The 19,082-nt window shown below is 41.3% G+C and overlaps 1 protein-coding gene across 25 annotated transcripts in view; it reads left to right on the top strand.

Annotated features, from left to right (window-relative positions):
* The window catches only part of ANK2 (ankyrin 2), a 190,793-nt gene that overhangs the window by 81,312 nt on the left and 90,399 nt on the right, over window positions 1–19,082 (top strand). For 22 of the 25 annotated variants that reach the window (XM_041396874.1, XM_041396867.1, XM_041396871.1 and 19 more), the window contains exons 5-8: window positions 7,873–7,971; window positions 11,075–11,260; window positions 11,703–11,726; window positions 13,571–13,669. In XM_041396874.1, coding sequence (XP_041252808.1) covers window positions 7,873–7,971; window positions 11,075–11,260; window positions 11,703–11,726; window positions 13,571–13,669 — 408 coding nt within the window. The remainder of the gene's footprint in view (window positions 1–7,872; window positions 7,972–11,074; window positions 11,261–11,702; window positions 11,727–13,570; window positions 13,670–19,082) is intronic. The other 3 variants (XM_041396872.1, XM_041396875.1, XM_041396873.1) reach the window with 1 other exon arrangement.

The raw sequence follows: 19,082 nt of genomic DNA, 5'->3' as shown, positions 1-19,082 counted from the left end.
AAGCCAAGGGGGGATTTAGGTGATTCTCAGAGAAGCGATCAGCTTGTCTCTGTCAGGATGCCCTAGGATTTGCTTTACCAGGGATTGCTCCCCCCACGGGTTGTAAGGATAATCTAACCTTTGGAATGGAGCACATTTTGCAGAGCATTTGCTACTCCATTATGACAAAAGGTTTTAATTCCACCAAGTGAGCTTTCTGCTTTTATATCAATATATTTAGAGAGGCAGATTTTTAGCTGCTGTGTATCCAGAGGAGTCTTTTAGCCACGGCTGGTCATGGCAAATGTAATAATGGGGCAGGCCTGTTATTTTGTCACTGGAGGGGAGAGAAAGGGAAGAAATGCCTTCTGGAGGATTATATGGATTTTGAGAGATGTAAACAAAAGTAATACATTAAGAAGAATGAAAAAACCCAATTATTTCATCAAAGACTGAAAACAAACTGGAAATATTTACAGTATTTGTTTTAGTCAATTCTTTGAATTTACTGTTATGAATGGATAAATAGTCCAGATGGAAATATTCTGATTGAAACAAGAAGTGGGGTTTTTTTCAGTCAATAATAGTTTTTCTGAGAACATATTAGCTTTAGGGGGCTGCAGGAACTCAAGATGCCAATCAGAAGGATAAGGGCTCAGCAGACCAACACACCATATTTCTCCCCAGCTGGGGTGACGCAGTGGTGACTGTGAGAACCAGGCAGTGCAAATGCTGGCCATGTATATTTATGAGTGTGGGGATGACTGAGCCACATATATAGAAATAGAAACCTCTTATTTTTGGTTTTAGTGCAATATTGTCCTCCTTCCAGCCCCCAGCCACACAACATAAATGGGTGCTTTCAGGATTGCTTTTCCCTTACCATGTTAGAGAAGGCAAACCCCAAACGCAGTTTTGGATGAGTGCCCAGATTAAAATCTGAGACTGTTCCCTGACTAAGCCTTTGGGCCTTCACCTATGCCCAACATCAGGGTGCTGTTTTCTCGTGCATGACCAATCTGTTCTCATCCCATTATTCTCCATCAGCTCCATTTCTATTACAGGCTCCCTTGGTGTAAAAATGCTATTTCCAGAGCATAGAACACCCTGATTTCTGACTGGCTGTGTTTCAGGCCCTGTTATTACTTTGCTATTCTTGAGGAAAAAACTGTGATATTTGAAGCTACTGAAATAGAATATCTGTGCTCTTTACATTCAGCATCTGGGCTCAGAAGTGACTCTAACTCACACTTCCCAAGAGAGGGGCCTTGCAGTGGGGAGGCAGCAGGTGTCATATACATAATGCTGCTCTTGGAGTCCTGGGTGATTCCTCATGAATGAACTTGCCAAGTTTATCACAGCCCAGGCAGCATCATTTATCCATAGGCTTTGTCATTATTGCCATGGTGTAAGTATAGAGTGGCAAACACTATTTATATTACTAAGGAATTAGTGGGACAGCTGAAGGGGTGGTGCTATTTTCAGTGTAGACTTCTGTGTCACTACATTTAAAAAAATAATTTATTACAAGTTACTTTATAATCTGTTTTCTCAAACGAGTAAATACTCTTTTAATTTTTTTTTTAACTGTTTGAACCAGTTTAGGGACAAGCCTCCCCAAATACAATAATTCTTGTCATGCTCCTGACTACTTTTCTCATCTTGAATCTATGGGACTCTGTGAGCCTCAGCATCTGCCATGTGTGATGGATGCAAAAATTGTCACCTAAACGATTGGCTGACACTTGCTGGGGGATTTTACAGCAGGTCAGAATAGGGCAGCTTGCTTTCCCCCTAGGGATGTGCCACTCTACATCCAGCATCTCTGTGTGCACAGATACTTACATCTAAGCTCTGTGTCACCCTTATGAGCACTTTCCAGCTTTATTATGAAAGGAAATGATAGCTCAGGCAAATGAATATATAATGTACTGCTCACTTGGAAGTAAGGAGGAGAATTTCTGCTCTGAAAGCATGTGGTGCTTTCATTAGAAATTTACAGCATTTCATTTGGTTGTGGATGCATCTAATAGGTGTTTTTAGTGAATCCCTTTCACAATGTGGATATAGGAGCTCTTGATTTGAATATTCCCAATCTTTCTTCAGAGTAGCCCACTTCCTGTTGACTGTATGGCCAAGCGATATTCCTTAGGGACCTTAAAATTAAATTAGATTAATTTCCCTTTATCTTAGACTCTTATCTTCACAAATTTCACAGTTGCTGTTAGATTGAATGTAAATGTAGATGTCATAGTTAAATTATTTGAGATTTTTTTTTAATGAAAAAGAATTTCTTTTTCATTAAAAGATATTATCTCTTTTATGGAAAATATATTTTAATGGAAAAGAAATAGGAAGGTGAATAATTTTTAAAGCTACTGTTGTGATAAAATCCTGGATTTTAATGTAAGCTAAGAGCAACAAAAAAAGAGACTTCAAAAAATTAACATAGGTACCTTAATCTATCCTTAATTCACCTTTTTATACAGAGAATCTCTCCTGCTCAGATGTAATCCTCTTATGAAGGGTTTATTTATAGATTGGCTGAAAATAAAGCTCTGAGCATAATGCACGGAACAAAGTTTCCAGAATTGTGATATTGATGGTTCTATCAACATGTGTACTTCAAATTTAGCTTGCAGATTGCATTTATTTGTCACCCTCATATTTAATTGATTAAAATTACTTTATTGCTTGGGTTGTTGGAGAATTTGTCACTGAGTCACAGAAGGGCTGATGATGGAAGACACCTCTGGGGCTCATCTTGTCCCCTCCTCTGCTTGAACAAGGCCACCCACAACTGGCTGCCCAGGAACATATCCTGGTTTCTGAGTAATTCCAAGGATGAAGATTCCAAAGCCTCTCTGGACAACCTGTGCCAGTGCTTGGCCCCCTCTTAGTAAAAAAGTGATGCTCAGTTTGTGCCCACTGCTTCTGTTCTTTTCCTTCCCTGCATAACACTCTCCCCTTTGAGACAGAAAAACCTGCTGGAGGTACTTCCTCTCCTGTAGAGATTCCTGGCAGCTGGGATGAGGGAAGCAGTTTAGACTGGTTTAGACTGGTACTGATGGAAAATGGGAAAACAGGGAGATTAATTGTCTGTTGGTGAACAAAGATTTAGATCAGGATCTTTCTGTTCTTGTTGAACTTGACCAATATTCTCCAGAACAGAAAAAACCCTCAAATAGGTCTTGAACTTGAAGGTCCCCAAATGATCGTAATCCTAATGCATAAAACAATATTTTAGCACAGGACCATGATGCACAGATTTTCTAATGTGTGCGAGCTGTTTGGTGAATAATCTAAGCTTGTCTCATCCTTCATGTTAATATCTGTCTTTATGGAGTAAAACTAAGTAGATATGAGCAATTGTGTGTAAACCATTGTATGAGGTGCTGGTTTTCTTCTCTTATCTGGTAATCTCTGTCATCCAATACAGTCTTAAACAGTTCCTTGAGACCCATAAAATAATACAAAATAGTTATGTTCATCTGGGCTTATGGTAACTAGTTAGTCAAAGGATACATGGCTAACACTCATGAATTCTCTTCAAATAGGCAAAATGAAGAGATTATATACCTCTGTTTTCTTTCTTTTCTATATCAGTAAGAAAAAAAGGATATATGTTCATATGTGACTGTAAGGTATATGGATACAATGGCTGTATGGACACTGAAGTCCACAGCTAACAGTTCAGTACTGCCTGCAAAGAAGAACCTTAGTTCCTTGAAAGCCTGCCATGAAATAAACCTCCATCAAGCTATAGAACTGTATGATTTTCTCAGTACTCTAATAATCCCTCTGCTTCTTCAGCCTGTGTTCTTCATTAGGGCTCGGGGACAATTTAATGATACAAATTCTGACTCATATATAGACTTGCCAATTTACATTAATAGCTTGAAAAATCATTTGAGAACTACTCATTTTCTCCAATTAGCCAGTAAATCAGTGAATGTAGTAGAAAGTATGAAATATAATCTGTTTAGTGATAATTTCTCATTCTGACTTTATGTTATAGCAGTAAACATCTTGCAGTACACATTTGTGGGGGTAATGAAATTGGAGTATTCTGTCTTCACCATGAATACTCTGATGAAACCATTGTTTGGAAATGAATGTTATATATCATTACACAATTAATTTTGATTTTTCAGATGATGCACCAAATCTAAACATACAGACAGAACATGATTGCACAGCTGGGCTTTACAGGAAAGAAAAATGTAGTTCATTTCTGCTTTTCCAGGTCACAGTCAGTATTCTTCCTTTAATTCTGGATGGTATGGGATCATAAACTGGAGGGAAATTTATTGAAATAAACAGTGCTCACCACTGGCCCAATAAACTTGATGAGTCCCATTGCACATGCTAAGGGGAGAGGTCAGTCTCCTTCGCAGTGCGGCCATGGAGAATCATTTCCCATGGGTACAGCAGGGGACACTTGGGGATAGTGAAACAAAAGTCAAGGGAAAATGTTTTCTTTAGTTTGGAGAGCTATGGCATTTTGAGCTTTGACATATCTCTAGAAGCAGAATAGAGAGCTGAAGTATTGGTGTACAGCTCTTAGCAACTAAAAGATGAAAGGAAAGTGGGAAGGGGATCTCAGATTGACAAAAGGAAAGGAAATTAAGGCAAGGATCTGATTTGTGTGGGCATTTCCATTCAGGACGTGCAGGACTGGCTGGGAGAGAGAAACTCACTGTGGAGAAGACAGACAGATCAGAGAAACCATGTGGGGTGGGAGGAAGATGGAACACCTGGGGTCCAGTGGCCAGGGGAGAAGGAAGAGCTCCAGCAGGGCTAGCACATAATCCCAGTGGGCACAGCTCTGCCAAGGAGAGCAGGCATATTGGCAATCCTAAAATAGGAGTTTCCTGGCCAAGGGCCAGGACTGTTGCAGTTGGAGACACTGCAATTAGAAGCTCTGAAACGAGAGCTTCACTGAAAGCACACTGAGAAAGCAGACTTGTCCCTGCCAGCAGACAAAGTCAGGCTTGACCTTGCCAGGGGGAGAAATTCAGAGGAATGTTTTCCAGCATGTCTGGTAAAGGCAGTTTGCACATAGCCCTTAACATATTGTAATTCCCAAAATGAGCCAGATTTCAACAAAATATATACAGTCATTTCAGGCTATAAATAAAGCCTGAAGGAAAACAAAGATACTATGACTTTCTGTGCAAGAATTTTCTTTCTCCTAATTTCTGTAGTTTTGGGTGTGATTATAGCACAGGTATGATAGAATGGGCACACTCTTCTGGATCTCTGTGTAGGAAAACATTAAGTATTTCATGGTATTAAAAGGTCATGAAGTCATGTACACGTTGTTTATAGTCTCCTAATCCAGGATTTATTGTCCTAGTTCTGTTCCAGAACCAGGGACTCGAGTTGATTAAAAAAATTAGATTCTTCAAAGCTTTTAAGCAAATTGATTTACTATGGCTTGAAAATAGTCATGTTCACCCAATTCAGTCAGTGTGATCCTTGTAATATTCCAAGCTAGAAGGACTTTGCAAATGACATGTATTACATTTGAAAGATTAGGCTTTACCATGAAAATGCTGATGAGGCGAGTGGAAAATTACTATGAGTGATCCCTCGTAGTTTGCCACGTTGGTTCTTTCCGGAGTGGGAAGGAGAGCTGGAACAGCGAGCCAGCTGGGTTACCTGCAGCCTCCTCTGTGCTCTTCCCTACAACTGCAGTGGAAAAGAGCCCAATCTGTTCCTAATTCCCTCTGCCAGCTCTTGCCTCTGCTTGGCAATCCCCTGCACCTTCCCAGTTACTCGGTGAACAGCCTTCCTTCATTTTATGTTAGGGTGGGATCTCTTCTCTCCCCCTCCCTGTTGAGAGCTGTCTGAGGAACAGCAGAGTCTCCCTGAGTCCCCACCTCCTACCCCAGAGGGGACATGGGAGAGGCTGGCTCTGTGGGCTTCCAGTTTGCTGCCTGCTTTTAGCAGTGATGTGGGAGGAGGAAGCTCCCCATCAACCTGACCTTATTGTTAAGAGGCTTTTCTTGATGTCTTACCTGAATTTTCCCTCCAGCAGCCTTGTAAACTCTGCTTTTTTTAGTTTTCATGGATATGCAGAACAGACTCCCCCCCTTTAAAGACTGTTTTCCTACCCTTTGTCCTTTCCAGCCAGAACACCACCATTTATTAACATTTTCTCAATGAAAGATAGCTTTCCTAAGGAGATAAAGTTTTATGGCAGTGCAAGGATTTTCTTTATTACAGCAGAATGAGATCCTTGACCAGTGACCAGTCTCTATAAGACTGCTGTAACCTTCAGGGCCTTTTCTGCAGAATTCTTCTCTTACTTGTTATTCCTTGTGTGCATAGTTTGTTTTTCTGGCAGTAGTGCAGAAATGGGTGTTTGCCCCTACTAAATCACCTTTGCAGGTCTTTTGAGCACAGTTTCAAATGATGATCCTGTGGTGTGATGGACTTGCAGACTGTGTTGGTCATACTGTCTGTGACTATAATAAGAGTCCATCATTTGAATAATTTTTGAGAATATTGGATAATAAGTGACTCCTGTGCAAAGCCACTCAAAACACATCCCCCCGGTTTTGGCACCGAACTGCTGTTAAGTGTTCTCTGGGTGTCATTTTTTAATTCTGTGCCCCAAGATTGTCGATGGAAATGTCAGGATATTATGCAAAGCAGCATTCAAAGATTTGCTACAACTTTTATGACAGATATCATCCAACATCCACAACATAAATTTTGTTTATTGCCTAAATAGTCCTCTACATTTCTAAACACAGACGGGTTGCAAAGACGTCAGGTCTACAATCTCTGCGTTATCTAGTGACTGAAGAATTAGATTTCATTTCATTAGGAAATTATTGGAATGTTTCCACAGCAGGTTTCCTAGAAAGAATAATATTGGCTTCCCTGAAACAAGGTTTTTGGTTATCAGCATAACTCTATTAATTCTGATTGCTTGTGTGAATGCACAACCCTATCACTCAGTGTGGCAGCACAAAAGACAATAAAAAATCAAATAAATTGCATGTTTGAAGTCTGGTTTATGGTTTATTTTCAAGGCAGAAGATTATATTTTATGTTACGTAGTAATCTATAGAATATTGAAGAATTTTCTAAGATCTTCTTAGAAATTCTAACAATTCTTACAAATTATTGATCAGGCAGACAGCTGAATTCCATGCCTCTCTTTGATCAAGATTTTGTAGGTAATTAATTGCAAATGTTTGCATTAAAATACTTTATTGCAAAGAAAGAATTCACATTTCTACTGTAGGTTGATTGATTTAGAATATTTTTTCAAATTTCATTTTATCCAGAGCAAATTGTTTTAATACATTTAGGTAATTTTAATGTAAGTTTTTCATTAAATGATAACTGAACCTGCCGTATGGTCAGAAATGCAGTCCCTTTGCAAGGCTGAGTTCCTTTATGTGGAGGCTTTGCAATGTTTTATGTATTAGAGGTATTTGGTAGTATGTTAAGCCTTTGCCATCCCTACTGAGCTTGTCAGAAGGTATGGACTTCATGGTCTCCAGGGGACGACGTCTTCGGTTAAGTAAATGTAATAAATGGAGGAAACTCTTGCTTTGCTGTCAGCTTTCATAAAACTTTACTGCCAGCTTTACATCCCTGAGCATTATCAGCAAGGAATAGCTATATTAAAAATTAGTGCGTCCATTGCTTCCTTAAAATATGTCAGAAGAAAATGAGTGTGAAAGGATGGAGAGTTCTGTGTGTTTAAATGGCATTGAACATGACTGTGTTAAGGGAAAAATACAAGGTTGTTCTTTTTACATTCAGTTACAAGAACACAAATGCATTTTTAGCTGTGTATCCACTTGTGGTTCATTATTGTTGGTACATATCATTTCAATGTGACATTATTTTCTCCTGTGTCCTTCCTAGAATGGCTTTACTCCTTTGTACATGGCAGCTCAAGAGAACCACATTGAGGTGGTGAAATATCTCCTGGAGAATGGAGCCAACCAAAGCACAGCTACCGAGGTGAGGGGGTTTTCTCACATTTTTCTTTGCCTGCGTGTTCAGATCACTTGAAGTCAGAACTGTGTGGGCTGTCTCCAGAGGGCTTGTCTGTGTCAATTGGCATCAACAGATCATTGTTAGCAAGCTTTGTTTTAGAATCACAGAGTGGTTTATGTTGGAAAAGACCTCTCAGATTGAGTCCAACCATTAACCCAGCTCCTGGATCTTGGGATTTCAGTTGAATTCAGAAGTGCTGAGGCTCTCTGTGGTGCTGGGTTCACAGAACAGTTTGGGAGATCACCTACTCCAGCCTCTTGCTGCTGTTCCCTTAAGTTACACTGCTTCTGAGGCTGTCCTGTGACGTGGTGTAACTTGTGAGTATTCATTATTGGCTGTGACTGGTGTGAATTGGAAACCAAATGGCTAACAAGGATTGCATCAGTGAGCTTGGCAGGCTGTCATCTTCACGGATGCTTTATTTCTACTGCTGGACCACGTGGGGATGTGGATTGTAAACCTGCAGTAACTCCTGTGCAAACAGGGGTGACATCTAAATTGGAGAGAGGAGACTCCATCTCAAGAGGAATGAATCCCACAGGCTTCCTTCCACATACTGAGGTGATTTAGGAGTAATGGAGAAAACTCCTTGGTCACTAGGACTATGTGCATTCTGTTTCCTCTTTCTGCCAAATGTTCTTTATTCCAGCCAAGGGAGTGAGCGAACAGGCTCTGTGCTGCAAAGAGTGTCACCTTCCTGTTTGTTCTATGGATGTGGATGTGACATGTGAAGTAGCTACAGCAAAATTCCTCTCTGGCCAGAGCTTTTGCTCCTGTTTATTGTTTTCTCTAATCTGTCCGGAGACATTCCCTTTCTGGATTGCCTTCACAAACGGATCAATTTGAAGTGCTGGTACATTTATGCTCCCTCTCCTTCCCTTCAAACCTGTCAGTGTTAACAGCTGTCTTACTGTCTCTTCTCTCAATGGGTACTGTACTATTTGATGACAGCTCATAAAGTAATCCCCTCATAGATGTGGCGATCACATTACACATCAGCTTTCTGAAACACACAATCCCATATGATTGCCAGGCAACGTGGCAGAAACACACTCCTTGTGAAGGAGCCCGGTGGAACTGGGGATCTCCATGAGCCCAGCCCTGCTGCAGCCCACAGTCACCTGCTGCAGCCAGCTCCCAGCAACTTCTGCTGGCTGGGAACTCATTCAGTTTGCAGGAATTGTGAGGGTGAGATGGTTCTAGTTCACGTGGCCTCTGCTTGAATGCAGATATTCACAGAATGCACACTGTAGTCTGGTTTTGTAGAAAAGGCAGAGAGGAGGAAAAATAAAATATATTCCTACTCTGACCCTGACTGCAAATTTGTCTTCTGCCATCAGAAAGATCAGTTTTCACTGTAGCTTATAAAGTAAAGGCTCTTGACCTCTTTGCTGCTGAACTAGGTCAGTATTCCGTTCAGTTCCTGCTGAGGGGATGGTTTCCATGATTGTGTGAGTGTTCCTGAAGGAAGGCCTGAGCCACCATCGCTTTCATATGTGCCCAGAGTTCATCTCATGAATAGGATGAAGAAATGGTACATTCAGTAAGGTGGGATGACAGCCTGAACTGTGGACGTCACTGAAATGCAGGGAGAAGGTCCTTCTGTTTAGCATCAAAGGTTGGCCCTCCTCATGGGAGGTGAGGACAGGAAAAGCTGTCTCCAAGCTTCGGTCAGCCATGCTTTCCAGAGGCAGTAGGAGGGGAATGCAGAAAGAGTTGTGTCCTTCCAGAGAAGGGTGCATGATGAAATGGTGCAAATCAAATGGATGAACTTGTCTTTGAAGCCTTGAAACTTGCCCTGCCTTTGGATGCATTTCATTTCCTCTCACACTTATATATGTGCAGATAAAAAAGGAGAGTAAGGGTGAGCTCAGTTTCACAGTCTCTAATCCAGGATTTGTTCTCATGTTCCCAGAGGCAAAAGGCAAATGCATTAAGCCATCTCAACACCTTATGTAGCCCCAATCTCAGAATAATCTTTACAGTTCAGCTGTTTTGTCAGCTGTTCCCCCCTTTTTAATTCACTGTACAGAATTTAATCTCTCTTACAGGCAGAACCCACAGCAGTATCGCTGTTACAGTGCACCTACCCACAGCTCGACGCAAAAGGGAGAGAAACTTATTAGATTACTGAGGGGAAAAAATTGCTTTGGCAATTCTTCAGATATTTCTTTCAACATATGTTAGCTCTCATTCCTTCCTAACTTGGCCTTTATTCTTCTTTCATGTCTCCATATTCCTATTGCAAAGCAATGCTGTCCCATCTCTCATGTAGTTACAGCACACCTGTGCTTTTGGAGGATGCATGACCAGAGCGAGGGCTCAGTTTGAAACCAGAATGGAATATCTGGTAGCCTGTACTACTTCAGCCAGGAGAGCAAGCTGCTATCTTGTTATCATGGATTTTAAAGCACTGGCCATCCCAGGCATGTGTGGAGGAGCAAGACAATTTTAAACTTATTTAGAAACAAACCTAAAACTATGAATTACAAGCAAAGACATTTTTCTGATTTTCCTTTTCGAAATAACATAAATAATGTGAAATTTTCCTCCCTCAGATCATGTTCCTAAACATGATCTGGATTTCTTGACTCATGGTTCATGTGTATCTTGGAATGGGAGCAGCAGCAAACACATTTGATACACTTCCTTCTTGCAGAGATGTGAGATATTCATAAACATGTTCTCTCTGTATTTTTCCCACTGACACTGTTCAGTGCTCAGTGAATTTGCCAAAAAAATGCTAAAAGTATGCTTTGTGGCCCATTTTAAGGTGAGAAGTAATTAAGAGAGATGCTGTAGAATGATCCTTAGCTTGCACTTGACTTAAAAAAAGATTACTCTGAAGTGTAGAAGATCTTTCAAAGCATTTCAAATATTTGAAAGCCTTTTGAAGGTGTTTGAAAGAGTTAAAATGTTGTGCCTCCAATCTCATGTCCCTGGAGATGGAGCACAGAGGTGGAAACCAGCTGGGGACGTGCTCCCCGAGTTGGCGCGCGCGAAGGGCGCGGCGCAGCTCCCCGCGGCTGTCCGGCCGTGCTGAGCACCCCTTGTTTCCTGCCCCCAGGACGGTTTCACCCCTCTGGCTGTGGCGCTGCAGCAGGGACACAACCAGGCGGTGGCCATCCTGCTGGAGAACGACACCAAGGGCAAGGTGCGGCTGCCGGCGCTGCACATCGCCGCCAGGAAGGACGACACCAAGTCGGCGGCGCTGCTGCTGCAGAACGACCACAACGCCGACGTGCAGTCCAAGGTAACGGGGCGGGCTCCAGGGACGGCACCTTGAACCCCTGCGTCCTAATGGGGAAACGGAACTGCTCCGGCGGGGAAGGACAGCTTGCTCCACCACTGTCACCAGTAATACCTAAAAGATTGCAGAGTTAAGCTACACAGTTATTACAACTGCTTATTTTTTCACTTTTTAGTTATGCCTCCCATTTCTTTGGTAACCAGTTTTTTCTCATTATTTGCAAACCAGAAGCCACTGGAACGGAAGCAGAACCACTGCTTCCCTGTTAAGTAGGATATTGGTTTATTGCCCACGGGAGCATAGGTTGTGTTTAAAGTTAATGCATGCTTGAATGGCTTTTCTCATAATTAACAGCATAACTCATTTCAGAAAAAGCAACATAGTTCTTCGTTTTGCGGCCAGTCTTTAATATTGTTCCTCTTTTTCCCAAACCATGCTGCATCAGATGATGGTGAATAGGACGACTGAGGTACCGACATCAACAATTTTTAATTACTCTTTCTGTTACTTATGATTATTTTCATTGCTCTTTGCCAATATTTCCTTATTAGTTAACGATAAAAGTGAAGATATTACTCTTTTTTTTTAGTATATAGAAATTTCTGGCTCAAACCCTCCTATTTTTATTCATTCTTTCTGTTAGGATTTCTTTTTACTTGTGTCAGTATTGAAGGACATTTTTGAGAATTCACATCAGTCCAAAGGAGTCTGAAGCAAGTAATGGAGCTAAGAGATTAAAGATGATTTTTTAGCTCAATTTCATTAATTATGAAAATGCACTCACTTGGTATTACTACATCTGGGTGTCTGGCTCGGCCAGAATAATGGCAAAATTAATTTTCTGTCTTTTACAATAGTAAGCATAATCGAATTCCCCAGGGTAAATCTTGTTCAGGGCATCTGCTTATTTTTACCATTCTTCTTATTACAATCTTTTCCGTAAAGTTTTGCAAAGCCCTCAGGGGCAGTACATACTCAGAATTTACCTGCAGTAAATAACACATTTCTTATATGGATTTTACTTCCATGAAAAATCACAGGGTTGATTGGCTTGGACTGGGATTTTCCCCAAAGATCATTGCCACTTTTAGGAGAAAGAAAAAGTTCCGAGCATGAGATTGTTGTTTCAATACCTGCTTTTGAATAATGGAGTTTCTCTGCTGGAGGAGGGAATGAATTATGGATGCACGTGCCCACGGGAAGGTGCTTCCCTCCTGGTGTGTGCACACATGAGCAGGCTGCCAGGAGGCAGCAGTGATGTGAACTGAAGGGTGACAGCTTCCCTGGGCACCTGCTCCATGGGGCATGTTCTTCCCTGAGGGAAAGGGCAAGGGCTACTGCAATGCCTGCTGAAGGAGGGCAGCACGTGCCCACATTCCTTTGTTCCAGGAGTAGTTTAAAATGGTGGTTTGGATACTGAGAGGAAGGAAAGCTAGCTGAGAGCACGCTGTAGTCAAGAAGACAGAAGTATTCCTCCCTTTCTGTAACTATCAGCAAGATCCAATAAAATCAGTGTAAAGCTCTTCAGGGAAACCTCAAAAGCAAGGCCCTTTCTACTTGAATTACTTATGAGAATAAAAGCTTGCTCTCTGCCCTAGTTTCTAAAAATTTAATCTTTCTTTATGTTAGTGCCAAGAGATTCTACATCTCATAGCTGGAACAGGTTTCATCTTCTAGTATTCAAAACACAATAAATAAAATGTGGGTTTTTTTAATTTATAGATTATGAAGTTTCTTCAGCTCCTTTGCAATCCAAATTGTATATAAATAGAAATAATTATGATTCTTTTACTATGCTACTAAGTAGTTTCTCATTTAAACCAAACTCTTTAATTACATTTTGAATAATTACTGCTTTCAAAAAACAAAAACAAACAAACAAATCCAATAGGAAATATGTTGTCCATATTTCTGTTTCTTAGAGGAATAAAATATGAATCCAACAACTTTGGTGATAATTTTTTGAACCCCAATAAATAGATGCAGCCTAAAAGACCCATGTTGCTTCCAAATGGTAATTAGGAACTTGCTTTATTTTCTTTAAGAATGGCTAATACATTAATATTTTCTGTGATGAAAACTGCTCTGATGCAGGGGGCTGAGCTGGGGAAGGAAAGAATCAAGCACTTTTGATAATCTCCCACCTGAAAGCTGGCCTCTCTGCCTGGAAGGCTGTGCTCTAGAATAGGTAGACACAGTCTGGATAAAATTGATGTGATGGATTAGTTGGGCAGCACTTGAAACCCAAGCTCTAGTTCAGCCGGTGACCTTGTGTGAGAAGATTTCCGTGACGAGGGCTGTTTCCCTTTGTAGAGCGGCTTCACCCCTCTGCACATCGCCGCGCACTACGGCAACGTCAACGTGGCCACGCTGCTGCTGAACCGCGGAGCTGCAGTCGACTTCACAGCCAGGGTATGCGCTCATCCCTTCACCTTCCTGCTTCTAGTGGCCTGCGGAAATGGGAGGGTTTCTGTGGGGAGCTCTAAGGAAGAGCTGAGCGAAGAAAGGAGCAAAGTAATGCTGAAGTTCTGTTGGGATCCAAGATGTCTTTTTTGCAGTAATTCTGAAAGGTTGTCTCTGTACAATGCCCTGGAGGCCTTGGGAGTTGTGTAACAGCCAGTATTCCCAGCTGGAGGAAGCAGGATCCTTTGGCAGCTCCAGAAAGCTGATGCTCTTATAATATGTTAACTCCCTTCGGCTTTTCAGTTTGTTGGCTGTACTCTGGAAATAGATGTAGGATTGATTGGCTTTTTTGGTATTCAATATTTGCTATACCACTTGAATTTGATGTTTTTACATGTAACTACATTCCAAAACCAGAAAGTAGAGTATACTGCTGTTGTACAAATTCAACAATAAAAGAACTAATCATGACTACTCTTTCATGGTAATCAACTGCAGAGTTACGTGGTACAGTCTCTTTGCTGTTGCACGTTACGTAGTTTGAAGTGAATACCTCTGGTAATCTCAACCCAGCTCCCAGGTCACAAGTTTGCTGTTTGATTTTGCCAGACACACTTTGAATTACTTCAGGGTTCTGCCTTCCAGACTGACTCCCTCCTGTTTCCAATCTGGAGTAGCTGCTAATATTACCTCTTGCCTCACCCAAAGTGTTTTCAAGGACTTTCAGCCTACACAGCCTACACAGCCTACCACTCCTTTATGCTCTTGGCACTACACAAGAAGGTTCCTTTGTGTAGGAGTGACGCATTTGTGTCCTCTGTGTACGTTGCAGTGATTGAAATGCTTCAGTGTTTTGTGACTCTTGGCTCATTGGGACTCTGATACGTGTTTGTGTATTGTCTGGCCCTGGGGCTGCGATGTTTGCTGCTTGGTACTTGGATATTAATTACATCAACCATTTGTTGGTTCATAAGCTCTCAAGACAGTCACGATTATTGTGAACTCTGTATGTGATTGTGATTTGGTTTCTGATTATAAAATGATATCTCACTTTTTTTAAGATTATTTTTTAGAAACTACTGCTGATGGAAAAAGCTGTATCTCAAGCAGGTGTGCAGAAAGTCACCCCTGCTCACATTTTCCACAATAAACAGCTAAAATCTCATGGAAAAGAGGCATGAAATGCTAATAATATACTTCAGTTAGGATATTCCACATGCCCCTGAGCATGTCATACAGAAATAGTTCCTCTGACCTTTGGAATGGCAGTACTGAATTCATCTATTTCCTGTTCAGTAGCTAGATATTGTTCTAGACAAGTTGATACAGGTGATTGTGAGGGATGTTTTGGGTTTTAAGAGGTCCAAGTGTTTTCCCATCCCTGCTCATCCGCAAAGGTTGAGCACAGTTGTGAATGAACCTGAGAGAACAGGATTTGCCCAGCGTAGGTGGGAGGGACCAATTTTAGAGTTGTCTCACTGTCTCTGCTCCCTACCCTGTGTCAGCTGCTACATGGGCTCAAAATGTCAGTACCAAGAGGTCCCTGAAAACCCATACAGGTATCCTAAGGCACACATATTCCAGCTTGCACCAGCTCCCCAGCTTCCTGTCACCTTCACCTTCCTCCTCCTCCCTGCTCCAGGGCCTCGTGGTGGGGAAGATTCGCCTCATGGTGGGGAAGATTCCAGAGCTTTGGTTTTGCTGTGTGTGCTTTGTGTCAGCAGTTTATGTTATCTGGGTGTGCCTCTCTTCTCCCTGTGCTCTGTCCACTCCCCTCGAGTTCCTGGCTCCGCCTGAGTCCGTACGGTGTGGAGGAGGCAGGGATGCGCTCTGTCTGTGGCAGCACAGACCCCGCCTACCCCGCTGCAGTACTAACACACCTTGCCTTCCCTGCTGCCTTCCCTCGGCTTCCCAGGGACACCTGCCTGCTTCCAGCAGGTCACAGCCACGGCAAAACAGCGGAATTAAAACACTAGGATGCTGCACTGCCAAGCTCTTGTGCTCCACACCACATCAAAATACGCCCTTCAGTTAAAACACTCCTCGCTGCTTTGGTTCCGTTTATTTTTAGCTTGCTTTGTTACATGACATCTGACGCTGCATAAATTAAGATGCAAAAACTTATTTTAGAGGATTGCAGATGAGCTTCAGTACTTCAGGTCTGCAGAGTTAATCTGTGAAAGCTTTCTGTGTTTGAAAATGTTCCACTGGAATGATTCTTTAGGAGCCCCTGTGTTGTCTAAAAATATAAATTGTCTGTTCCTCAAAGGGAGTAAATGATGCGTGTGTCCTGCTGTTCCATAGTTAATGCAGCATGTTAAAGGAAAGCTCTGCTTTCTGTCAGGAATTAGTGTTTTTATTTTCTATAGATTTCAGAATGTGTTTGCTGAAATTTTATGGCATTTCCCACAAAGCCATAAAATGTAGAAATACTAGTAAATCTCTTAACACAATTACATATTTAAAATATTATTTTACTTATTTTTTTGACAAGTTACACCATTATTTTTTCTCCATCAAGTCCTAAGTAAGTTTCTGAACTGTGAAATTTAATTTCTTTTGTATTGTATCCAGAGCAGAAATGGAAACTCCATTCTCAAATACGGTAACAAGGAGATGATGCACAGTCAAAGGAAATGGAAGGTCTGGACTCAGCTAAGCCTTTCAGTCCCCTGACCCCTAAATGTTCATGCTAGTTGCAGTATGCCCTGTGGAAGCTCTAGTGAGCTCAGTCCATTTTTATTGGAGAGCTGATACAGGGGCAAGTAATCTTCTCAGAGCCAGCAGCCATGTGTCTCTTCCTCAGACAAAGTATGGGGTATTAATTAGGTGACTCTCACTGGCTTCCTTCTCCCAGTTGTCCTATTGAAATGTCACATCATCTCTCTGCCCTTTATTTATGGGTGATTTCACAGTCATTCAGGGCAAAAAACCCTCCATCATTTTATATGGACAGGGTTAATTATTTCAAATGGGATTTTGGAATCACTTGGGAAAACAGTAATTTATTCAGACTGAGCTGCACTGGGCTCGTTCTTAGGAGCTGCTGGTATTTAGGCAGCTGGTCTGCAAAACTACATGTGCAAGAGATCAAGAGTGTCTTAGAACACCAAGTTGAGAGGTGGACATGAGAGTTTTTGTTTAACCTGATAGGAAGGTAGAAGATATTGCAGTCAGCCCTTGGGGTTGATTCAACCTCTGCAGGTACTTGGATATTAATTACATCAACCATTTGTTGGTTCATAAGCTCTCAAGACAGTCACGATTATTGTGAACTCTGTATGTGATTGTGATTTGGTTTCTGATTATAAAATGATATCTCACTTTTTTTAAGATTATTTTTTAGAAACTACTGCTGATGGAAAAAGCTGTATCTCAAGCAGGTGTGCAGAAAGTCACCCCTGCTCACATTTTCCACAATAAACAGCTAAAATCTCATGGAAAAGAGGCATGAAATGCTAATAATATACTTCAGTTAGGATATTCCACATGCCCCTGAGCATGTCATACAGAAATAGTTCCTCTGACCTTTGGAATGGCAGTACTGAATTCATCTATTTCCTGTTCAGTAGCTAGATATTGTTCTAGACAAGTTGATACAGGTGATTGTGAGGGATGTTTTGGGTTTTAAGAGGTCCAAGTGTTTTCCCATCCCTGCTCATCCGCAAAGGTTGAGCACAGTTGTGAATGAACCTGAGAGAACAGGATTTGCCCAGCGTAGGTGGGAGGGACCAATTTTAGAGTTGTCTCACTGTCTCTGCTCCCTACCCTGTGTCAGCTGCTACATGGGCTCAAAATGTCAGTACCAAGAGGTCCCTGAAAACCCATACAGGTATCCTAAGGCACACATATTCCAGCTTGCACCAGCTCCCCAGCTTCCTGTCACCTTCACCTTCCTCCTCCTCCCTGCTCCAGGGCCTCGTGGTGGGGAAGATTCGCCTCATGGTGGGGAAGATTCCAGAGCTTTGGTTTTGCTGTGTGTGCTTTGTGTCAGCAGTTTATGTTATCTGGGTGCGCCTCTCTTCTCCCTGTGCTCTGTCCACTCCCCTCGAGTTCCTGGCTCCGCCTGAGTCCGTACGGTGTGGAGGAGGCAGGGATGCGCTCTGTCTGTGGCAGCACAGACCCCGCCTACCCCGCTGCAGTACTAACACACCTTGCCTTCCCTGCTGCCTTCCCTCGGCTTCCCAGGGACACCTGCCTGCTTCCAGCAGGTCACAGCCACGGCAAAACAGCGGAATTAAAACACTAGGATGCTGCACTGCCAAGCTCTTGTGCTCCACACCACATCAAAACACGCCCTTCAGTTAAAACACTCCTCGCTGCTTTGGTTCCGTTTATTTTTAGCTTGCTTTGTTACATGACATCTGACGCTGCATAAATTAAGATGCAAAAACTTATTTTAGAGGATTGCAGATGAGCTTCAGTACTTCAGGTCTGCAGAGTTAATCTGTGAAAGCTTTCTGTGTTTGAAAATGTTCCACTGGAATGATTCTTTAGGAGCCCCTGTGTTGTCTAAAAATATAAATTGTCTGTTCCTCAAAGGGAGTAAATGATGCGTGTGTCCTGCTGTTCCATAGTTAATGCAGCATGTTAAAGGAAAGCTCTGCTTTCTGTCAGGAATTAGTGTTTTTATTTTCTATAGATTTCAGAATGTGTTTGCTGAAATTTTATGGCATTTCCCACAAAGCCATAAAAATGTAGAAATACTGGTAAATCTCTTGACACAATTACATATTTAAAAATATTATTTTACTTATTTTTTTGACAAGTTACACCATTATTTTTTCTCCATCAAGTCCTAAGTAAGTTTCTGAACTGTGAAATTTAATTTCTTTTGTATTGTATCCAGAGCAGAAATGGAAACTCCATTCTCAAATACGGTAACAAGATACTTTTATTAGAACTATCTGTTAGAGATAGTATTGTAATGTTATATAATAAAAAATACAGTCTTTAACAGTAGGTAATTATTGTATTATGATAAAATTTTACAATGTTATTTTAGCACATATTATTATCTAATATCTGGTAAATGTTTTGCAAATTCCATTTACATACAAACCTTCTTTGGACCTTTGTTCACTAAATAATTAATGGGTAAATTTTCTTATACTACAGTATTTAATATTCAAAATTTTACTCAAACCTATATTCTCTATATGTTTTCTTACATTAGTTACAATTTCAGTGGCATGATTTTATTTAAAATTTTAATAATTGGCCAAAATTCTAACCCATGCAGATTCTGATGATTAGTTAGAGTTAGAGGTCAGAGAAATTGTGCAGAAATTCGTTCTCTGAAAGGTGATGGAAAGTTCAATTTATGATTAATTCACTGTCAGGTGATCAAGGGTAGTGTGGCAATTACCAGTTCTCCCTTTGAGGGAAGGAAAGCATTTACAGTCTTTCTGGAACATACTAA

Source organism: Onychostruthus taczanowskii, unplaced genomic scaffold (assembly GCF_017590055.1).
Source record: "Onychostruthus taczanowskii isolate IOZ18803 unplaced genomic scaffold, ASM1759005v1 scaffold131, whole genome shotgun sequence".
Classification (NCBI taxonomy): domain Eukaryota; kingdom Metazoa; phylum Chordata; class Aves; order Passeriformes; family Passeridae; genus Onychostruthus; species Onychostruthus taczanowskii.
This window is presented reverse-complemented; position numbering and strand designations above follow the sequence as displayed.